The following is a 19931-nucleotide window of genomic DNA, read 5'->3' as shown; positions in this document are numbered from 1 at the left end:
AGGAACAGTATTATATACAGCCCAACCCCCGAGGAACAGTATTATATACAGCCCAACCCCCGAGGAACAGTATTATATACAGCCCAACCCCCGAGGAACAGTATTATATACAGCCCAACCCCGAGGAACAATTAACAGCCACCCCGAGGAACAGTATTATATACAGCCCAACCCCGAGGAACAGTATTATATACAGCCCAACCCCCGAGGAACAGTATTATATACAGCCCAACCCCCGAGGAACAGTATTATATACAGCCCAACCCCCGAGGAACAGTATTATATACAGCCCAACCCCCGAGGAACAGTATTATATACAGCCCAACCCCCGAGGAACAGTATTATATACAGCCCAACCCCGAGGAACAGTATTATACACAGACCAACCCCCGAGGAACAGTATTATACACAGACCAACCCCCGAGGAACAGTATTATACACAGACCAACCCCGAGGAACAGTATTATACACAGACCAACCCCCGAGGAACAGTATTATACACAGACCAACCCCCGAGGAACAGTATTATACACAGACCAACCCCCGAGGAACAGTATTAAATACAGACCAACCCCGAGGAACAGTATTAAATACAGACCAACCCCCGAGGAACAGTATTATACACAGACCAACCCCCGAGGAACAGTATTATACACAGACCAACCCCCGAGGAACAGTATTATACACAGACCAACCCCCGAGGAACAGTATTATATACAGACCAACCCCCGAGGAACAGTATTATACACAGACCAACCCCCGAGGAACAGTATTATACACAGACCAACCCCCGAGGAACAGTATTATATACAGACCAACCCCCGAGGAACAGTATTATATACAGACCAACTCCTGAGGAACAGTATTAAATACAGACCAACCCCCGAGGAACAGTATTATATACAGACCAACCCCTGAGGAACAGTATTATATACAGACCAACCCCCGAGGAACAGTATTATATACAGACCAACCCCCGAGGAACAGTATTATATACAGACCAAGAAGAGCTTTTGGTCAATGGGTTCCTACTAGTCCTGTTCAAACCCTTGAGGAGCAATTATGCCTGATAGAACCGTTAGTAGCAGAGGGACAAGCCCAGGCTCGGCCTGTATGAAGTAACCCCATATCCCCATATAGGCCAAGTCGTGCACCGGGAACAGTATTATGTATAGAGACCGACCCCCCAGGAACAGTATTATGTATAGAGACCGACCTCCCAGGAACAGTATTATGTATAGAGACCGACCCCCCAGGAACAGTATTATGTATAGAGACCGACCCCCCAGGAACAGTATCATGTATAGAGACCGACCCCCCAGGAACAGTATTATGTATATACCTACCCCTAGGCCTGTAACCCCCGAATACTTTTAGATACCCCTACAGGTACACAGAGACTTCAGGTGGACCCCCATACCCCTGGAACTATAGCGGGTGACTGTTACCCCAATGTTTCTATATATCTGTAACCTTGTTATGGGCTAAGGGGGCCCAGCCTGAAGGCCAGTTAGGGGGGGGGATTTGGGGTGAGTGCTTATTTGTGCCCTGGGTACCCCTGGAACTATAGCGGGGTGACTGTTACCCCAATGTTTCTATATATCTGTAACCTTGTTATGGGCTAAGGGGGCCCAGCCTGAAGGCCAGTTAGGGGGGATTTGGGGTGAGTGCTTATTTGTGCCCTGGGTACCCCTGGAACTATAGCGGGGTGACTGTTACCCCAATGTTTCTATATATCTGTAACCTTGTTATGGGCTAAGGGGGCCCAGCCTGAAGGCCAGTTAGGGGGGGATTTGGGGTGAGTGCTTATTTGTGCCCTGGGTACCCCTGGAACTATAGCGGGGTGACTGTTACCCCAATGTTTCTATATATCTGTAACCTTGTTATGGGCTAAGGGGGCCCAGCCTGAAGGCCAGTTAGGGGGGGATTTGGGGTGAGTGCTTATTTGTGCCCTGGGTACCCCTGGAACTATAGCGGGGTGACTGTTACCCCAATGTTTCTATATATCTGTAACCTTGTTATGGGCTAAGGGGGCCCAGCCTGAAGGCCAGTTAGGGGGGATTTGGGGTGAGTGCTTATTTGTGCCCTGGGTACCCCTGGAACTATAGCGGGGTGACTGTTACCCCAATGTTTCTATATATCTGTAACCTTGTTATGGGCTAAGGGGGCCCAGCCTGAAGGCCAGTTAGGGGGGGATTTGGGGTGAGTGCTTATTTGTGCCCTGGGTACCCCTGGAACTATAGCGGGGTGACTGTTACCCCAATGTTTCTATATATCTGTAACCTTGTTATGGGCTAAGGGGGCCCAGCCTGAAGGCCAGTTAGGGGGGGATTTGGGGTGAGTGCTTATTTGTGCCCTGGGTACCCCTGGAACTATAGCGGGGTGACTGTTACCCCAATGTTTCTATATATCTGTAACCATGTTATGGGCTAAGGGGGCCCAGCCTGAAGGCCAGTTAGGGGGGGATTTGGGGTGAGTGCTTGTGCCCTGGGTACCCCTGGAACTATAGCGGGGTGACTGTTACCCCAATGTTTCTATATATCTGTAACCTTGTTATGGGCTAAGGGGGCCCAGCCTGAAGGCCAGTTAGGGGGGGATTTGGGGTGAGTGCTTATTTGTGCCCTGGGTACCCCTGGAACTATAGCGGGGTGACTGTTACCCCAATGTTTCTATATATCTGTAACCTTGTTATGGGCTAAGGGGGCCCAGCCTGAGGCCAGTTAGGGGGGGATTTGGGGTGAGTGCTTGTGCCCTGGGTACCCCTGGAACTATAGCGGGGTGACTGTTACCCCAATGTTTCTATATATCTGTAACCTTGTTATGGCTAAGGGGGCCCAGCCTGAAGGCCAGTTAGGGGGGGATTTGGGGTGAGTGCTTATTTGTGCCCTGGGTACCCCTGGAACTATAGCGGGGTGACTGTTACCCCAATGTTTCTATATATCTGTAACCTTGTTATGGGCTAAGGGGGCGCAGCCTGAAGGCCAGTTAGGGGGGATTTGGGGTGAGTGCTTATTTGTGCCCTGGGTACCCCTGGAACTATAGCAGGGTGACTGTTACCCCAATGTTTCTATATATCTGTAACCTTGTTATGGGCTAAGGGGGCCCAGCTTAAAGGCCAGTTAGGGGGGATTTGGGGTGAGTGCTTATTTGTGCCCTGGGTACCCCTGGAACTATAGCGGGGTGACTGTTACCCCAATGTTTCTATATATCTGTAACCTTGTTATGGGCTAAGGGGGCCCAGCCTGAAGGCCAGTTAGGGGGGGATTTGGGGTGAGTGCTTATTTGTGCCCTGGGTACCCCTGGAACTATAGCGGGGTGACTGTTACCCCAATGTTTCTATATATCTGTAACCTTGTTATGGGCTAAGGGGGCCCAGCCTGAATGCAGTTAGGGGGGGATTTGGGGTGAGTGCTTATTTGTGCCCTGGGTACCCCTGGAACTATAGCGGGGTGACTGTTACCCCAAATTAGCTATAAGGGATTAGTTACCCTTTCTGTTCTGCACCCATTTAGCAGGAGTTTAAATGACAGTCAGGAGGAGAAATGCAGAATAAAAGGACATTTAAAAAGAAAATCAAGAATAATAAAATATAGCCTCACTATGAAGGTATCTTGTGGTTGCTAGGGGATTTTGGCCATAACAACTAGACAACATTTAGACAGAGCCAGTATAGAAGGGAAATAGAAGCCATAAAGATATGAAGTAAAGACCAAGTGCAAAGTTCTTGAAAGAACCTAAGGTCAGTGATTCTTAACTTATGGGTCCCTGTGCTATATGGGGGTGGGTCACCATGACCCCCCCATATGCCAAATAATCTTCCTACAGAAGAAAAGGTGAATCTCAGCTTCCCAAGCAGATTATTGGGCGGCGAAGCCGATTCCTTAACTCAAAGGGGAAGTAAAGCCTAACAATGAATCTGGCTAGGAACGTTGTATTTATACTCTGTATTACTGTACCAGCCCTGGGGTACAACCCCCCAACTTCTGGCCTACGTAGGTACCCCAACTGTTACACAAGTACCCTACATACACTGCTACCCCAATAGTATCACAAGTACCCTACATACACTGATACCCCAATAGTAAGACAAGTACCCTATATGCACTGGTACCCCAATAGTATCACAAGTACCCTACATACACTGATACCCCAATAGTAACACAAGTACCCTACATACACTGCTACCCCAATAGTAACACAAGTACCCTACATACACTGCTACCCCAATAGTATCACAAGTACCCTACATACACTGATACCCCAATAGTAAGACAAGTACCCTATATGCACTGGTACCCCAATAGTAACACAAGTACCCTACATACACTGATACCCCAATAGTTAGACAAGTACCCTATATGCACTGGTACCCCAATAGTAACACAAGTACCCTACATACACTGGTACCCCAATAGTAACACAAGTACCCTATATGCACTGGTACCCCAATAGCAACACAAGTACCCTACATACACTGGTACCCCAATAGTAAGACAAGTACCCTATATGCACTGGTACCCCAATAGTAACACAAGTACCCTACATACACTGGTACCCCAATAGTAAGACAAGTACCCTATATGCACTGGTACCCCAATAGTAACACAAGTACCCTACATGCACTGGTACCCCAATAGTAACACAAGTACCCTACATACACTGGTACCCCAATAGTAACACAAGTACCCTACATACACTGGTACCCCAATAGTAACACAAGTACCCTACATACACTGGTACCCCAATAGTAAGACAAGTACCCTATATGCACTGGTACCCCAATAGTAACACAAGTACCCTACATACACTGATACCCCAATAGTAACACAAGTACCCTACATACACTGGTACCCCAATAGTAACACAAGTACCCTACATACACTGGTACCCCAATAGTAACACAAGTACCCTACATACACTGGTACCCCAATAGTAACACAAGTACCCTACATATACTGGTACCCCAATAGTAACACAAGTACCCTACATACACTGGTACCCCTCTATAGTAACGAAGTACCCAGCACAGTACCACCGATGCCCTTCATAGCAACACAGCAATAGACTGCTCTAACCCCAGTACCCAGGGCAAGAAGTACAATATTTTGCTGAGCACATGACCCGAACGTTAGTACCCAGGGCAGTAACGTTAGTACCCAGGACAGTAACATTAGTACAGTAACATTAGTGCCCAGGGCAGTAACATTAGTACCCAGGACAGTAACATTAGTACAGTAACATTAGTGCCCAGGGCAGTAACATTAGTACCCAGGACAGTAACATTAGTACAGTAACATTAGTGCCCAGGGCAGTAACATTAGTACCCAGGACAGTAACATTAGTACAGTAACATTAGTGCCCAGGGCAGTAACATTAGTACCCAGGACAGTAACATTAGTACAGTAACATTAGTGCCCAGGGCAGTAGCATTAGTGCCCAGGGCAGTAGCATTAGTACCCAGGGCAGTAGCATTAGTACAGTAACATTAGTACCCAGGACAGTAACATTAGTACAGTAACATTAGTGCCCAGGGCAGTAGCATTAGTACCCAGGGCAGTAGCATTAGTACAGTAACATTAGTGCCCAGGGCAGTAACATTAGTACAGTAACATTAGTACCCAGGACAGTAACATTAGTACCCAGGGCAGTAGCATTAGTACCCCACACCAACACCCATGCAGTAACACAGGTACCCAGCACAGTAAGGGTGCCCTACCCCAGCAGCACCCAGCAGCCTGGCCACCCATGGGACCCTGCCCACACACGGAGGCTACTTACCCTTGAGGGAGGAGATCTCCTGCTGTATAGAGCGAGGGGTGTCCATGGGTGCGGGGGGCTCTCTGCCTGTAATTGCCCCACTCCCAGGATGTGCTGCTGATGCTCGGATGAGGAATCCAGCCTGTCCCTTTCCCCCCCCCCCCCCCTCGGCCTGTCCCAATGCAGCGCTGGGAGCCAATAGCCAGCCTGGGGGAGGAAGGGTGTGCGAGTCCCGGGCCACTCACTGTGTCAGACACTGACAATGCGGCAAGAGGAGGCACATTAGTTATGCACAGTACTCCTCTATAGAGTAGCCGCCCAACCGCCCAACATTTCCATTCCGGCCACTCAAGCCTTTCCCTTATTGCCCCACACCCAGAGCTGCACTTGTACCGAGTCCTACCCGGCTATTCCCTAGCAACCACATACTCACTACTCATTAGTACAGCGGCATTCGGCCCAGCGTGGTCGTCTAGTGGCCAACTGGCCAACATAAATCTTATATCCACCCCGGCTGGTAAATACCCCTGTATAATGCTATACCTGCCCCAGCTGGTAAATACCCCTGTATAATGCTATACCTGCCCCGGCTGGTAAATACCCCTGTATAATGTTATACCTGCCCCGGCTGGTAAATACCCCTGTATAATGCTATACCTGCCCCGGCTGGTAGATACCCCTGTATAATGTTATACCTGCCCCGGCTGGTAGATACCCCTGTATAATGCTATACCTGCCCCGGCTGGTAAATACCCCTGTATAATGCTATACCTGCCCCGGCTGGTAGATACCCCTGTATAATGTTATACCTGCCCCGGCTGGTAAATACCCCTGTATAATGCTATACCTGCCCCGGCTGGTAAATACCCCTGTATAATGTTATACCTGCCCTGGCTGGTAAATACCCCTGTATAATGCTATACCTGCCCCGGCTGGTAAATACCCCTGTATAATGCTATACCTGCCCCGGCTGGTAAATACCCCTGTATAATGCTATACCTGCCCCGGCTGGTAGATACCCCTGTATAATGTTATACCTGCCCCGGCTGGTAGATACCCCTGTATAATGTTATACCTGCCCCAGCTGGTAAATACCCCTGTATAATGTTATACCTGCCCCGGCTGGTAAATACCCCTGTATAATGTTATACCTGCCCCGGCTGGTAGATACCCCTGTATAATGTTATACCTGCCCCGGCTGGTAAATACCCCTGTATAATGCTATACCTGCCCCGGCTGGTAAATACCCCTGTATAATGTTATACCTGCCCCGGCTGGTAAATACCCCTGTATAATGCTATACCTGCCCCGGCTGGTAAATACCCCTGTATAATGCTATACCTGCCCCGGCTGGTAAATACCCCTGTATAATGTTATACCTGCCCCGGCTGGTAAATACCCCTGTATAATGTTATACCTGCCCCGGCTGGTAGATACCCCTGTATAATGTTATACCTGCCCCGGCTGGTAGATACCCCTGTATAATGTTATACCTGCCCTGGCTGGTAAATACCCCTGTATAATGCTATACCTGCCCCGGCTGGTAAATATCCCTGTATAATGTTATACCTGCCCCGGCTGGTAAATACCCCTGTATAATGCTATACCTGCCCCGGCTGGTAAATACCCCTGTATAATGTTATACCTGCCCCGGCTGGTAAATACCCCTGTATAATGTTATACCTGCCCCGGCTGGTAGATACTCCTGTATAATTTATATCTGCCCCAGATGCTGAGTCTGCCCCTGAGCGATCCCTTTTACCCTTTCCCACCCATCAGATACTGGAATTTCCCATTATTCCCTAAGGAAGAGCAGAGCAATGAATCTCGCGTTCCCATTGGTTGTGCTGTGAGAATCCAACGTGCCCAGGGGACGGGGGGGGGGGGGGGGGAATGGGTTGGACCAACTCCATGTAATACAGTAAGTGGGAGAGGAGACGGGTGCTGTCCGAACCCACCCAGACCTAATGGGGAGGTTATGTGTCAATCAATAAGGTCTGTAACTCCCATCATGCACTGCCAGCCCCCGGCACTCACACAGTTAAACAGGGGGGGGAGGCCTCGGCAGCAGGGAGTACTTGCCATGGCTGGCAGCGGGCACAGCTGCAGGGGCTGATTTATTGGGCAGGGAGAAAACACTGCAGTCTGGCACCCCGGCCAAATCCCAGCGCTGTGGGTGGGGCCCCCAGTATAATGAGTTACCCAGTAACCAGTAGGGAATAGTATCCATATCCCCCAGGCCAATCCCAGCAGGGCAGTGACATCATTGCCCCAGGAGCTCACAATCTACTTTGGGGGAGTGGCATAGAGCCCACAGGCAGGAATCAGAGTTGGGCCTTTCCAACAGCGCTGGTACCAAGAATGGTCTCCCAGTAAAAAGGGGAGGTATCCCAGTATCCCAGTATCCCACCCCGGCCCTATGTAACCCCGGTATCCCACCCCCCGGCCCTATGTAACCCCGGTATCCCACCCCGGCCTTATGTAACCCCGGTATCCCCCCCCGGCCCTATGTAACCCCGGTATCCCACCCCGGCCTTATGTAACCCCGGTATCCCACCCCGGCCTATGTAACCCCGGTATCCCACCCCGGCCCTATGTAACCCCGGTATCCCACCCCGGCCCTATGTAACCCCGGTATCCCACCCCCCGGCCCTATGTAACCCCGGTATCCCACCCCGGCCCTATGTAACCCCGGTATCCCACCCCCCGGCCCTATGTAACCCCGGTATCCCACCCCGGCCTTATGTAACCCCGGTATCCCACCCCGGCCCTATGTAACCCCGGTATCCCACCCCGGCCCTATGTAACCCCGGTATCCCACCCCGGCCCTATGTAACCCCGGTATCCCACCCCCCGGCCCTATGTAACCCCGGTATCCCGCCCCGGCCCTATGTAAACCCCGGTATCCCACCCCGGCCCTATGTAACCCCGGTATCCCACCCCCCGGCCCTATGTAACCCCGGTATCCCACCCCGGCCTTATGTAACCCGGTATCCCACCCCGGCCTTATGTAACCCCGGTATCCCACCCCCCGGCCCTATGTAACCCCGGTATCCCACCCCGGCCTTATGTAACCCCGGTATCCCACCCCGGCCTTATGTAACCCCGGTATCCCACCCCCCGGCCCTATGTAACCCCGGTATCCCACCCCGGCCCTATGTAACCCCGGTATCCCACCCCGGCCCTATGTAACCCCGGTATCCCACCCCGGCCTTATGTAACCCCGGTATCCCACCCCCCGGCCCTATGTAACCCCGGTATCCCACCCCGGCCCTATGTAACCCCGGTATCCCACACCCCGGCCCTATGTAACCCCGGTATCCCACCCCGGCCCTATGTAACCCCGGTATCCCACCCCGGCCCTATGTAACCCCGGTATCCCACCCCGGCCCTATGTAACCCCGGTATCCCACCCCCCGGCCCTATGTAACCCCGGTATCCCGCCCCGGCCCTATGTAACCCCGGTATCCCACCCCCCGGCCCTATGTAACCCCGGTATCCCACCCCCCGGCCCTATGTAACCCCGGTATCCCGCCCCGGCCCTATGTAACCCCGGTATCCCACCCCGGCCCTATGTAACCCCGGTATCCCACCCCCCGGCCCTATGTAACCCGGTATCCCACCCCCCGGCCCTATGTAACCCCGGTATCCCACCCCCCGGCCCTAATGTAACCCCGGTATCCCACCCCCCGGCCCTATGTAACCCCGGTATCCCACCCCCCGGCCCTATGTAACCCCGGTATCCCACCCCCCGGCCCTATGTAACCCCGGTATCCCACACCCCGGTATCCCACCCCGGCCCTATGTAACCCCGGTATCCCACCCCCCGGCCCTATGTAACCCCGGTATCCCACCCCCCGGCCCTATGTAACCCCGGTATCCCACCCCCCGGCCCTATGTAACCCCGGTATCCCACCCCCCGGCCCTATGTAACCCCGGTATCCACCCCGGCCCTATGTAACCCCGGTATCCCACCCCGGCCCTATGTAACCCGGTATCCCACCCCCCGGCCCTATGTAACCCCGGTATCCCGCCCCGGCCCTATGTAACCCCGGTATCCCACCCCCCGGCCCTATGTAACCCCGGTATCCCACCCCCCGGCCCTATGTAACCCCGGTATCCCGCCCCGGCCCTATGTAACCCCGGTATCCCACCCCGGCCCTATGTAACCCCGGTATCCCACCCCCCGGCCCTATGTAACCCCGGTATCCCACCCCCGGCCCTATGTAACCCCGGTATCCACCCCCCGGCCCTATGTAACCCCGGTATCCCACCCCCCGGCCCTATGTAACCCCGGTATCCCACCCCCCGGCCCTATGTAACCCCGGTATCCCACACCCCGGCCCTATGTAACCCCGGTATCCCACCCCGGCCCTATGTAACCCCGGTATCCCACCCCCCGGCCCTATGTAACCCCGGTATCCCACCCCCGGCCCTATGTAACCCCGGTATCCCACCCCCCGGCCCTATGTAACCCCGGTATCCCACCCCGGCCCTATGTAACCCCGGTATCCCACCCCGGCCCTATGTAACCCCGGTATCCCCAGACAATATACCCCAGTCCGTCCGGGCTCTGGTACTTTCCCTCGGGGGACGCCCTGCTACACACTGTAAAGTGTTTGTGAGAGTTGCAGTCGTGCAGAATGAGCCCCTCCCTTTCCCTATTGTCCCAGCACATTATTTACACTCAGACTCATTGTCCCCAAGTTATTCATCCAGTTCCCAGTGTGACCCGACACTCACACACAACTCCCAGGCAGCCTGACCCGACACTAACACACAACTCCCAGGCAGCCTGACCCGACACTAACATACAACTCCCAGGCAGCCTGACCCGACACTAACACACAACTCCCAGGCAGCCTGACCCGACACTAACACACAACTCCCAGGCAGCCTGACCCGACACTAACATACAACTCCCAGGCAGCCTGACCCGACACTAACACACAACTCCCAGGCAGCCTGACCCGACACTAACACACAACTCCCAGGCAGCCTGACCCGACACTAACACACAACTCCCAGGCAGCCTGACCCGACACTAACACACAACTCCCGGGCAGCCTGACCCGACACTAACACACAACTCCCGGGCAGCCTGACCCGACACTAACACACAACTCCCAGGCAGCCTGACCCGACACTAACACACAACTCCCAGGCAGCCTGACCCGACACTAACACACAACTCCCAGGCAGCCTGACCCGACACTAACACACAACTCCCGGGCAGCCTGACCCGACACTAACATAAAACTCCCAGGCAGCCTGACCCGACACTAACACACAACTCCCGGGCAGCCTGACCCGACACTAACATAAAACTCCCAGGCAGCCTGACCCGACACTAACATACAACTCCCGGGCAGCCTGACCCGACACTAACATACAACTCCCGGGCAGCCTGACCCGACACTAACACACAACTCCCGGGCAGCCTGACCCGACACTAACATAAAACTCCCAGGCAGCCTGACCCGACACTAACACACAACTCCCAGGCAGCCTGACCCGACACTAACATACAACTCCCAGGCAGCCTGACCCGACACTAACACACAACTCCCGGGCAGCCTGACCCGACACTAACACACAACTCCCAGGCAGCCTGACCCGACACTAACACACAACTCCCAGGCAGCCTGACCCGACACTAACACGCAACTCCCGGGCAGCCTGACCCGACACTAACATACAACTCCCATTGGGCCCTGACACACTAGTAGTGAGTATGAGTTGTGGTTAGAGTCAGACCTGGGACAGACCAATGACTTGCTGTGCCTGGGCCCCAGGGGTATCAGTGTTGGGCAAATACCAAGGATACACCCCCCAATCACTTGCCAGCGCTGTGCCAGCCATATTTTCCCATGATGCCCCTGACATATATTTCCCCCAATCCCAGCAAAGTGGCTTTTTAGGGTCAGGGCAGACTGAGTGGGGGGTTTGGGATCTGAAAGCACAAGAAGGGTCTGGGGGCAGAGAGAGGAGACAGAGCGCCCCCCACAGGACATCGGACTCTCCGGGACTCACAGAGGGACACAAGGAAGTGCTGCCCTTATCACTTGTGCTCGGACTCCCTCGTGCCCCCGGCACCCCCATTATTCTGCACGTATAAATCTTACAGAGACACAATAGGCAGCACCCAGCACCCTGGGAATACGGTGCAGCACCTGTGATACCGTGGAACCGCAGCGCCACCTACAGGATTCCGCCATGCAGCAGATACGTTCCTGTTACCCCCAGGGTGGGGCACATCCTGCTCAGGCAGTGATTATGTGCTGGAAATACCCTAGAAAGCAGTATTTAATCAGAGCTACGTGTAATTCTGGGGGTCCATCTGTATTTGGGTGACACCCCGAGGGGGCAATATCCAGTCCAACTGATTATTTGCCTCTTGTGAGATTTGTCCCCTGAACGTTTGCCAGTATAGGAAGGGGCATATTTATTACAATGTTTAAGCCAATATCCCCAGGGATGTTGCCCCATAGCAACCAATCAGATCTTTGCTTTTGTAGGTGACTGTTAAAGTCCAATTGCTGATTGGTTGATCACTTACACTTTATAATAAATATGCCCCTTAGTGTATAATGGATTGTGCCATTCTGCTTCCTTACTCCCCCACCCCACACAGATATGGTACAACCTCCTGTCGCTGCTGTTTAAAGGGGAACTATCACTAAAATGAAACTTTAAAACAAACTTCATTACACTGAAATACAATAAACACAATCCAATAATAATTCCGTCCCATTTGGGCAATAACCACGTGTCTCTCCCCATTCTCCTCTCATGCAGACGTTGGGGGGGGGTTAGATTTTGATTGACAGGTAGGTCCCGTGGGTCTGCTCTCCATGGGCAGCTGCTCATTCAATTAAAGTGACGGTAAATATAATCCCAGCCCCGGGGTCTCCCCTCGGCAACAGCCTGACGCCCACATCCCAATTATACATTTTGGGGGCCTCCGTCTCTCCTTGTATTGCAGCTACCCCTCAGCTAGTTACCCCCCCCCAGGGGCGCCAGTTGGCCTCTATTTGTGGGATAGGAGAAGGAAAAGGGTTCTGCAGGGGTGGGGAGTGTGAAAGAAGAGGGTTCTGCAGGGGTGGGGAGTGTGAAAGAAGAGGGTTCTGCAGGGGCGGGGAGTGGAAAGGAAGAGGGTTCTGCAGGGGTGGGAAGGAAGAGGGTTCTGCAGGGGTGGGGAGTGGGAAAGAAGAGGGTTCTGCAGGGGCGGGGAGTGGGAAGGAAGAGGGTTCTGCAGGGGTGTGGAGTGGAAAGGAAGAGGGTTCTGCAGGGGTGGGGAGTGGAAAGGAAGAGGGTTCTGCAGGGGCGGGGAGTGGAAAGGAAGAGGGTTCTGCAGGGGCGGGGAGTGGAAAGGAAGAGGGTTCTGCAGGGGTGTGGAGTGGGAAGGAAGAGGGTTCTGCAGGGGTGGGGAGTGGGAAAGAAGAGGGTTCTGCAGGGGTGGGGAGTGGGAAGGAAGAGGGTTCTGCAGGGGTGGGGAGTGGGAAGGAAGAGGGTTCTGCAGGGGTGGGGAGTGGAAAAGAAGAGGGTTCTGCAGGGGTGGGGAGTGGAAAGGAAGAGGGTTCTGCAGGGGCAGGGGGTGGAAAGGTAGAGGGTTCTGCAGGGGTGGGAAGGAAGAGGGTTCTGCAGGGGTGGGGAGTGGGAAAGAAGAGGGTTCTGCAGGGGCGGGGGGTGGGAAGGAAGAGGGTTCTGCAGGGGTGTGGAGTGGGAAGGAAGAGGGTTCTGCAGGGGTGGGGAGTGGAAAGGAAGAGGGTTCTGCAGGGGCGGGGAGTGGAAAGCAAAAGGGTTCTGCAGGGGCGGGGAGTGGAAAGGAAGAGGGTTCTGCAGGGGTGTGGAGTGGGAAGGAAGAGGGTTCTGCAGGGGTGTGGAGTGGGAAGGAAGAGGGTTCTGCAGGGGTGGGGAGTGTGAAAGAAGAGGGTTCTGCAGGGGTGTGGAGTGAAAAGGAAAAGGGTTCTGCAGGGGTGTGGAGTGGAAAGGAAAAGGGTTCTGCAGGGGTGGGGAGTGTGAAAGAAGAGGGTTCTGCAGGGGCGGGGAGTGAGAAGGAAAAGGGTTCTGCAGGGGTGTGAAGTGGAAAGGAAAAGGGTTCTGCAGGGGTGTGAAGTGGAAAGGAAAAGGGTTCTGCAGGGGTGGGGAGTGTGAAAGAAGAGGGTTCTGCAGGGGTGAGGAGTGAGAAGGAAAAGGGTTCTGCAGGGGTGTGGAGTGGAAAGGAAAGGGTTCTGCGGGGGTGGGGAGTGTGAAAGAAGAGGGTTCTGCAGGGGCGGGGAGTGGAAAGGAAGAGGGTTCTGCAGGGGTGGGAAGGAAGAGGGTTCTGCAGGGGTGGGGAGTGGGAAAGAAGAGGGTTCTGCAGGGGTGTGGAGTGGAAAGGAAGAGGGTTCTGCAGGGGTGGGGAGTGGAAAGGAAGAGGGTTCTGCAGGGGTGGGGAGTGGAAAGCAAAAGGGTTCTGCAGGGGCGGGGAGTGGAAAGCAAAAGGGTTCTGCAGGGGCGGGGAGTGGGAAGGAAGAGGGTTCTGCAGGGGTGGGGAGTGGGAAAGAAGAGGGTTCTGCAGGGGTGGGGAGTGGGAAGGAAGAGGGTTCTGCAGGGGTGGGGAGTGGGAAGGAAGAGGGTTCTGCAGGGGTGGGGAGTGGAAAAGAAGAGGGTTCTGCAGGGGTGGGGAGTGGAAAGGATGAGGGTTCTGCAGGGGTGGGGAGTGGAAAGGAAGAGGGTTCTGCAGGGGCAGGGGGTGGAAAGGTAGAGGGTTCTGCAGGGGTGGGGAGTGGAAAGGAAGAGGGTTCTGCAGGGGCAGGGGGTGGAAAGGTAGAGGGTTCTGCAGGGGTGGGGAGTGGAAAGGAAGAGGGTTCTGCAGGGGCGGGGAGTGGAAAGGTAGAAGGTTCTGCAGGGGTGGGGGCTAGTGGGGGGAAAAGGCTATCAGTGTTGCGGGAGTTGGGCTAGTGAACAAGGAGGGATGGCTAGGATTCTGCAAGGGAAGTTTGGAAGGATGGGTTCCGTGGGGTCAAGGATGCCATTTGGGGGTATAAAATTCAGTGGCCTTGGGGCAGAGAAGGGCCCCTAGTGATGCAAAAGCACAGTCAGCAGGTCAGTGGAGGTTAATAATTGGGGTCCCCTGGTTTGGAACATAAATATCTATGATTACTGATGGCAGCCCTGTGTGGGGAAGATGACAATAAGCAAAAGAGGAGTAATTATGGTAATAGGAAGAATGTGCTCTGCAGGGGTGGGGCTAGTGAAAGAAGGTGGCGGCTTTAAGTGTGAAAAAAAGATTAAGCTCTGCAGGGGTGGGGCTAGTGAAAGAAGGTGGCAGCTTTAAGTGTGAAAAAAAGATTAAGCTGTGCAGGGGTGGGGCTAGTGAAAGAAGGTGGCAGCTTTAAGTGTGAAAAAAAAGATTAAGCTCTGCAGGGGTGGGGCTAGTGAAAGAAGGTGGCAGCTTTAAGTGTGAAAAAAAAGATTAAGCTCTGCAGGGGTGGGGCTAGTGAAAGAAGGTGGCAGCTTTAAGTGTGAAAAAAAGATTAAGCTGTGCAGGGGTGGGGCTAGTGAAAGAAGGTGGCAGCTTTAAGTGTGAAAAAAAGATTAAGCTGTGCAGGGGTGGGGCTAGTGAAAGAAGGTGGCAGCTTTAAGTGTGAAAAAAAAGATTAAGCTCTGCAGGGGTGGGGCTAGTGAAAGAAGGTGGCAGCTTTAAGTGTGAAAAAAAGATTAAGCTCTGCAGGGGTGGGGCTAGTGAAAGAAGGTGGCAGCTTTAAGTGTGAAAAAAAGATTAAGCTCTGCAGGGGTGGGGCTAGTGAAAGAAGGTGGCGGCTCTAAGTGTGAAAAAAAGATTAAGCTGTGCAGGGGTGGGGCAGCGTACAAAGGAGGGTATGGCAAGCAGGTAACAGATAGAGAGAACTTTCCTTTCTGTGAAACAATGATTCAAAGGTCAAATATTTATTTTTGTTCTACCAAAGCCAAGCAACTCAGCAGCCATTCTCCTTAAGGGCCACAAAACACAAGGTGCCCCCATATTAAATAACACAGGGTGTTACCACTGCATGACTTACTGCCCTCTGCTATCAAAGCTGTCCCATGTGTAGCATGGCCTACAACTCCCAGCATCCCCTCTACAATCTCTACAAGCAAAGGGGAGGAGTTAGTACATGCAGGTGGTGCCAGTATAGACAAATAAATCAGCCCCCCTGGCATTCCCAGTACCCAGAGGCACAAACAGCCCCCCCAGCCCAATAAATAGTGACTGTCTGTGGCACCTTACAGCCCCCCTGGCATTCCCAGTACCCAGAGGCACAAACAGCCCCCCCCCAGCCCAATAAATAGTGACTGTCTGTGGCACCTTACAGCCCCCCTGGCATTCCCAGTACCCAGAGGCACAAACAGCCCCCCCCCCAGCCCAATAAATAGTGACTGTCTGTGGCACCTTACAGCCCCCCTGGCATTCCCAGTACCCAGAGGCACAAACAGCCCCCCCAGCCCAATAAATAGTGACTGTCTGTGGCACCTTACAGCCCCCCTGGCATTCCCAGTACCCAGAGGCACAAACAGCCCCCCCAGCCCAATAAATAGTGACTGTCTGTGGCACCTTACAGCCCCCCTGGCATTCCCAGTACCCAGAGGCACAAACAGCCCCCCCCAGCCCAATAAATAGTGACTGTCTGTGGCACCTTACAGCCCCCCTGGCATTCCCAGTACCCAGAGGCACAAACAGCCCCCCAGCCCAATAAATAGTGACTGTCTGTGGCACCTTACAGCCCCCCTGGCATTCCCAGTACCCAGAGGCACAAACACCCCCCCCCAGCCCAATAAATAGTGACTGTCTGTGGCACCTTACAGCCCCCCTGGCATTCCCAGTACCCAGAGGCACAAACAGCCCCCCAGCCCAATAAATAGTGACTGTCTGTGGCACCTTACAGCCCCCCTGGCATTCCCAGTACCCAGAGGCACAAACAGCCCCCCAGCCCAATAAATAGTGACTGTCTGTGGCACCTTACAGCCCCCCCGGCATTCCCAGTACCCAGAGACACAAACAGCCCCCCCCCAGCCCAATAAACAGTGACTGTCTGTGGCACCTTACAGCCCCCCCGGCATTCCCAGTACCCAGAGGCACAAACAGCCCCCCCAGCCCAATAAATAGTGACTGTCTGTGGCACCTTACAGCCCCCCCGGCATTCCCAGTACCCAGAGGCACAAACAGCCCCCCCCAGCCCAATAAATAGTGACTGTCTGTGGCACCTTACAGCCCCCCTGGCATTCCCAGTACCCAGAGGCACAAACAGCCCCCCCCCAGCCCAATAAATAGTGACTGTCTGTGGCACCTTACAGCCCCCCCGGCATTCCCAGTACCCAGAGGCACAAACACCCCCCCAGCCCAATAAATAGTGACTGTCTGTGGCACCTTACAGCCCCCCTGGCATTCCCAGTACCCAGAGGCACAAACAGCCCCCCCCCCAGCCCAATAAATAGTGACTGTGGTACCAGTATGTGTGGGTCAGTATGATGAGCGGCAGCAGGTTACTGGGGGGGAGAGCGAGGGGGGGGCTTCATAAACCTACTGAGCGCTGTTCTGCCTCTAGCTCTGGGGTAAGGCCCAAATGCCCCACATACCCGAACACTTCCCCCACCTTCTCTCTTTTCTCTGGAAACAGAGGTCTCCTCCCACCTGTTTAAAGGGGAAGTTCACCTTACGATGGTTCATTTCATATTTTTCGGTTTCTCCAATGCAGAGTTGTGAAGGGCCCCGGGCCCCTGGGCCCCAGGAATAATAGCAGGGGTGAAAGAAAAGATTTAATGAAGATAGAAAAGTTATTTCCTAGGTGAACTTCCCCTTTATAAATAAAATCCCCATATCTATACATGTTGGGACTGCCATACTGCCCCCCTCTGCCTGGGCAATACCCCCTCCAAAGGCTCCAATAGAACAGACTTCCCAGAATTCCATAATTGGGCAGAACAATTTCCCGGCGCTGCAGAACCACCAGGAACAGAGCAAATAGCTGGAGGGGTGCCCGGGGGTCTGACACATCCCAGACAGATGGGTGGGTGTGAATCTTACGTGTAGGTGACAAATGGGGAAGGGGGGGCTGCACATTCCACTGTGGGGCAGCTGGGAAAACACCAATTCCTCCTCAAATCTACACCCCCCCCCCAGCCCTTCAGCTGCTTCTGAACTACAACTCCCAGCAGCACCCAAAAAGTGCTCTGTACAGTAAGGGGCACAGAGTGGAAATAAGAGCTATAGGTGCATTACCCCCCCCCCCCCCAATTACACACATTATGTTTAGTATAAACAGACACCGGCTCCATGATGCACTAACCAGGGGCCCCAGCAGGAGGCGCTGTGCAGGAAGGCTGCTCTGCTGGGGGCTAATATATAAGGTACAATACAGAGATAACCAGCGGCTACAGTATGAGTATAAATCAGTAATAAGTACCTTTCTATTTCCCATAGCGTTACCCAATGGGGTTATTTATTAGCACCGACTGGGGTAACATTGCACCCCCACAGATAAATATCATTTACCCTTTATCTCGGCTGAGTTACAAGGCTCCACTCAGGGTTAAATCTAATAGATCCCACTACTCCCTAATGGCATAGCTGGGGCCTCACAGCACTGACTCTACAGATGTGGTGAAACTACAACTCCCAAGTGACTGCCAGCGCTGCCGCTAATGCTGCTGGGATCTGTAGTGAGACAACATCAGGAGGTGCCAATCACCAATAGATTAGTATATCTGCGCGGGGGCTGCCATGCCAGGGAGACCCAATTATATTCCAGAGATTCCAGCCAAACAGCACCCCCCCCAGCCACATACATAGCGAAACCTCTTCCTGCCTCTCTCTCATTGTATTTATATGGGTGCCCCCTATAGAGAGCATGTTACATAACCTGGGGTATTAGGGGTATTGGGGTAGATCCGGCTGTGCCAGGGTGCCCCCTATAGAGAGCATGTTACATAACCTGGGGTATTAGGGGTATTGGGGTAGATCCGGCTGTGCCAGGGTGCCCCCTATAGAGAGCATGTTACATAACCTGCGGTATTAGGGGTATTGGGGTAGATCCGGCTGTGCCAGGGTGCCCCCTATAGAGAGCATGTTACATAACCTGGGGTATTAGGGGTATTGGGGTAGATCCGGCTGTGCCAGGGTGCCCCCTATAGAGAGCATGTTACATAACCTGGGGTATTAGGGGTATTGGGGTAGATCCGGCTGTGCCAGGGTGCCCCCTATAGAGAGCATGTTACATAACCTGGGGTATTAGGGGTATTGGGGTAGATCCGGCTGTGCCAGGGTGCCCCCTATAGAGAGCATGTTACATAACCTGCGGTATTAGGGGTATTGGGGTAGATCCGGCTGTGCCACGGTGCCCCCCCAGTGCCCATTCGGGCTCCCAGTACAGTTTATTCTGGTGAGTAAGTGCAGCTATTTATACACAGTTCCAGTAACATGAGCGGCTCCGGCCCAACGTTCTCGCGCCAGGGAGGTCACTGGGCACCGGCACCACCTCCTCACATTCAGGGAATTCCCAGCAAAATCCCAGCTCAGGCAGTGACGGGGTTAAACAGAAAGTGGCCAAACGCAGAGCCGGTGCCCCCGACATTAACAACTGTGCCTGCCACCCCACCCCCCCCGCTCTGACTGCTTCCGCCCCTCAACTGGCACCAAACTTGCACTGCCCCTCGGCCACTCACTCACTTCCTGTCCTCCCATCAGTCTGTTCACTCCTGCCCAATAGCAGTCAGTGGGGGTCAGCGGGTATCTACCCCGCAGTCACTCAGCTCCTGCCCCACAGTCACTCAGTGGGTACCTACCCCACAGTCACCCAGTCAGTTCCTACCCCACAGTCACCCAGTCAGTTCCTACCCCACAGTCACTCAGCTCCTGCCCCACAGTAATTCAGCTCTTGCCCCAGTCACTCAGCTCCAGTACCATCAGTCAGTCAGTCGGTTCCTGCCCACAGTCACTCGGCTCCTGCCCCACAGTCAGTCGGTTCCTGCCCCACAGTCAGTCGGTTCCTGCCCCACAGTCAGTCGGCTCTTGCCCCAGTCACTCAGCTCCAGTACCATCAGTCAGTCGGTTCCTGCCCCACAGTAAGTCGGCTCTTGCCCCAGTCACTCAGCTCCAGTACCATCAGTCAGTCGGTTCCTGCCCCACAGTCAGTCGGTTCCTGCCCCACAGT

General features: G+C 53.8%; 1 protein-coding gene across 9 annotated transcripts in view; it reads right to left on the bottom strand.

Annotated features, from left to right (window-relative positions):
- plec (plectin) overlaps positions 1-19931 on the bottom strand; it is a 161323-nt gene that overhangs the window by 115883 nt on the left and 25509 nt on the right. For 2 of the 9 annotated variants that reach the window (XM_031903889.1, XM_031903891.1), the window contains exon 1: positions 5779-5839. The exons of 6 other annotated variants lie outside the window; for them this stretch is intronic. In XM_031903889.1, the coding sequence (XP_031759749.1) occupies positions 5779-5824 (46 nt within the window). In that variant the 5' untranslated portion in view covers positions 5825-5839. Of the gene's footprint in view, positions 1-5778; positions 6004-19931 lie in introns of those variants that run through there. One more of the 9 variants, XM_031903896.1, reaches the window with a different exon arrangement.

This window comes from Xenopus tropicalis, chromosome 6, assembly GCF_000004195.4.
Source record: "Xenopus tropicalis strain Nigerian chromosome 6, UCB_Xtro_10.0, whole genome shotgun sequence".
Taxonomy (NCBI): Eukaryota; Metazoa; Chordata; class Amphibia; order Anura; family Pipidae; genus Xenopus; species Xenopus tropicalis.
Note: the sequence above shows the minus strand (reverse complement) of the source record. Positions and strands in the feature narration are given on the sequence as shown.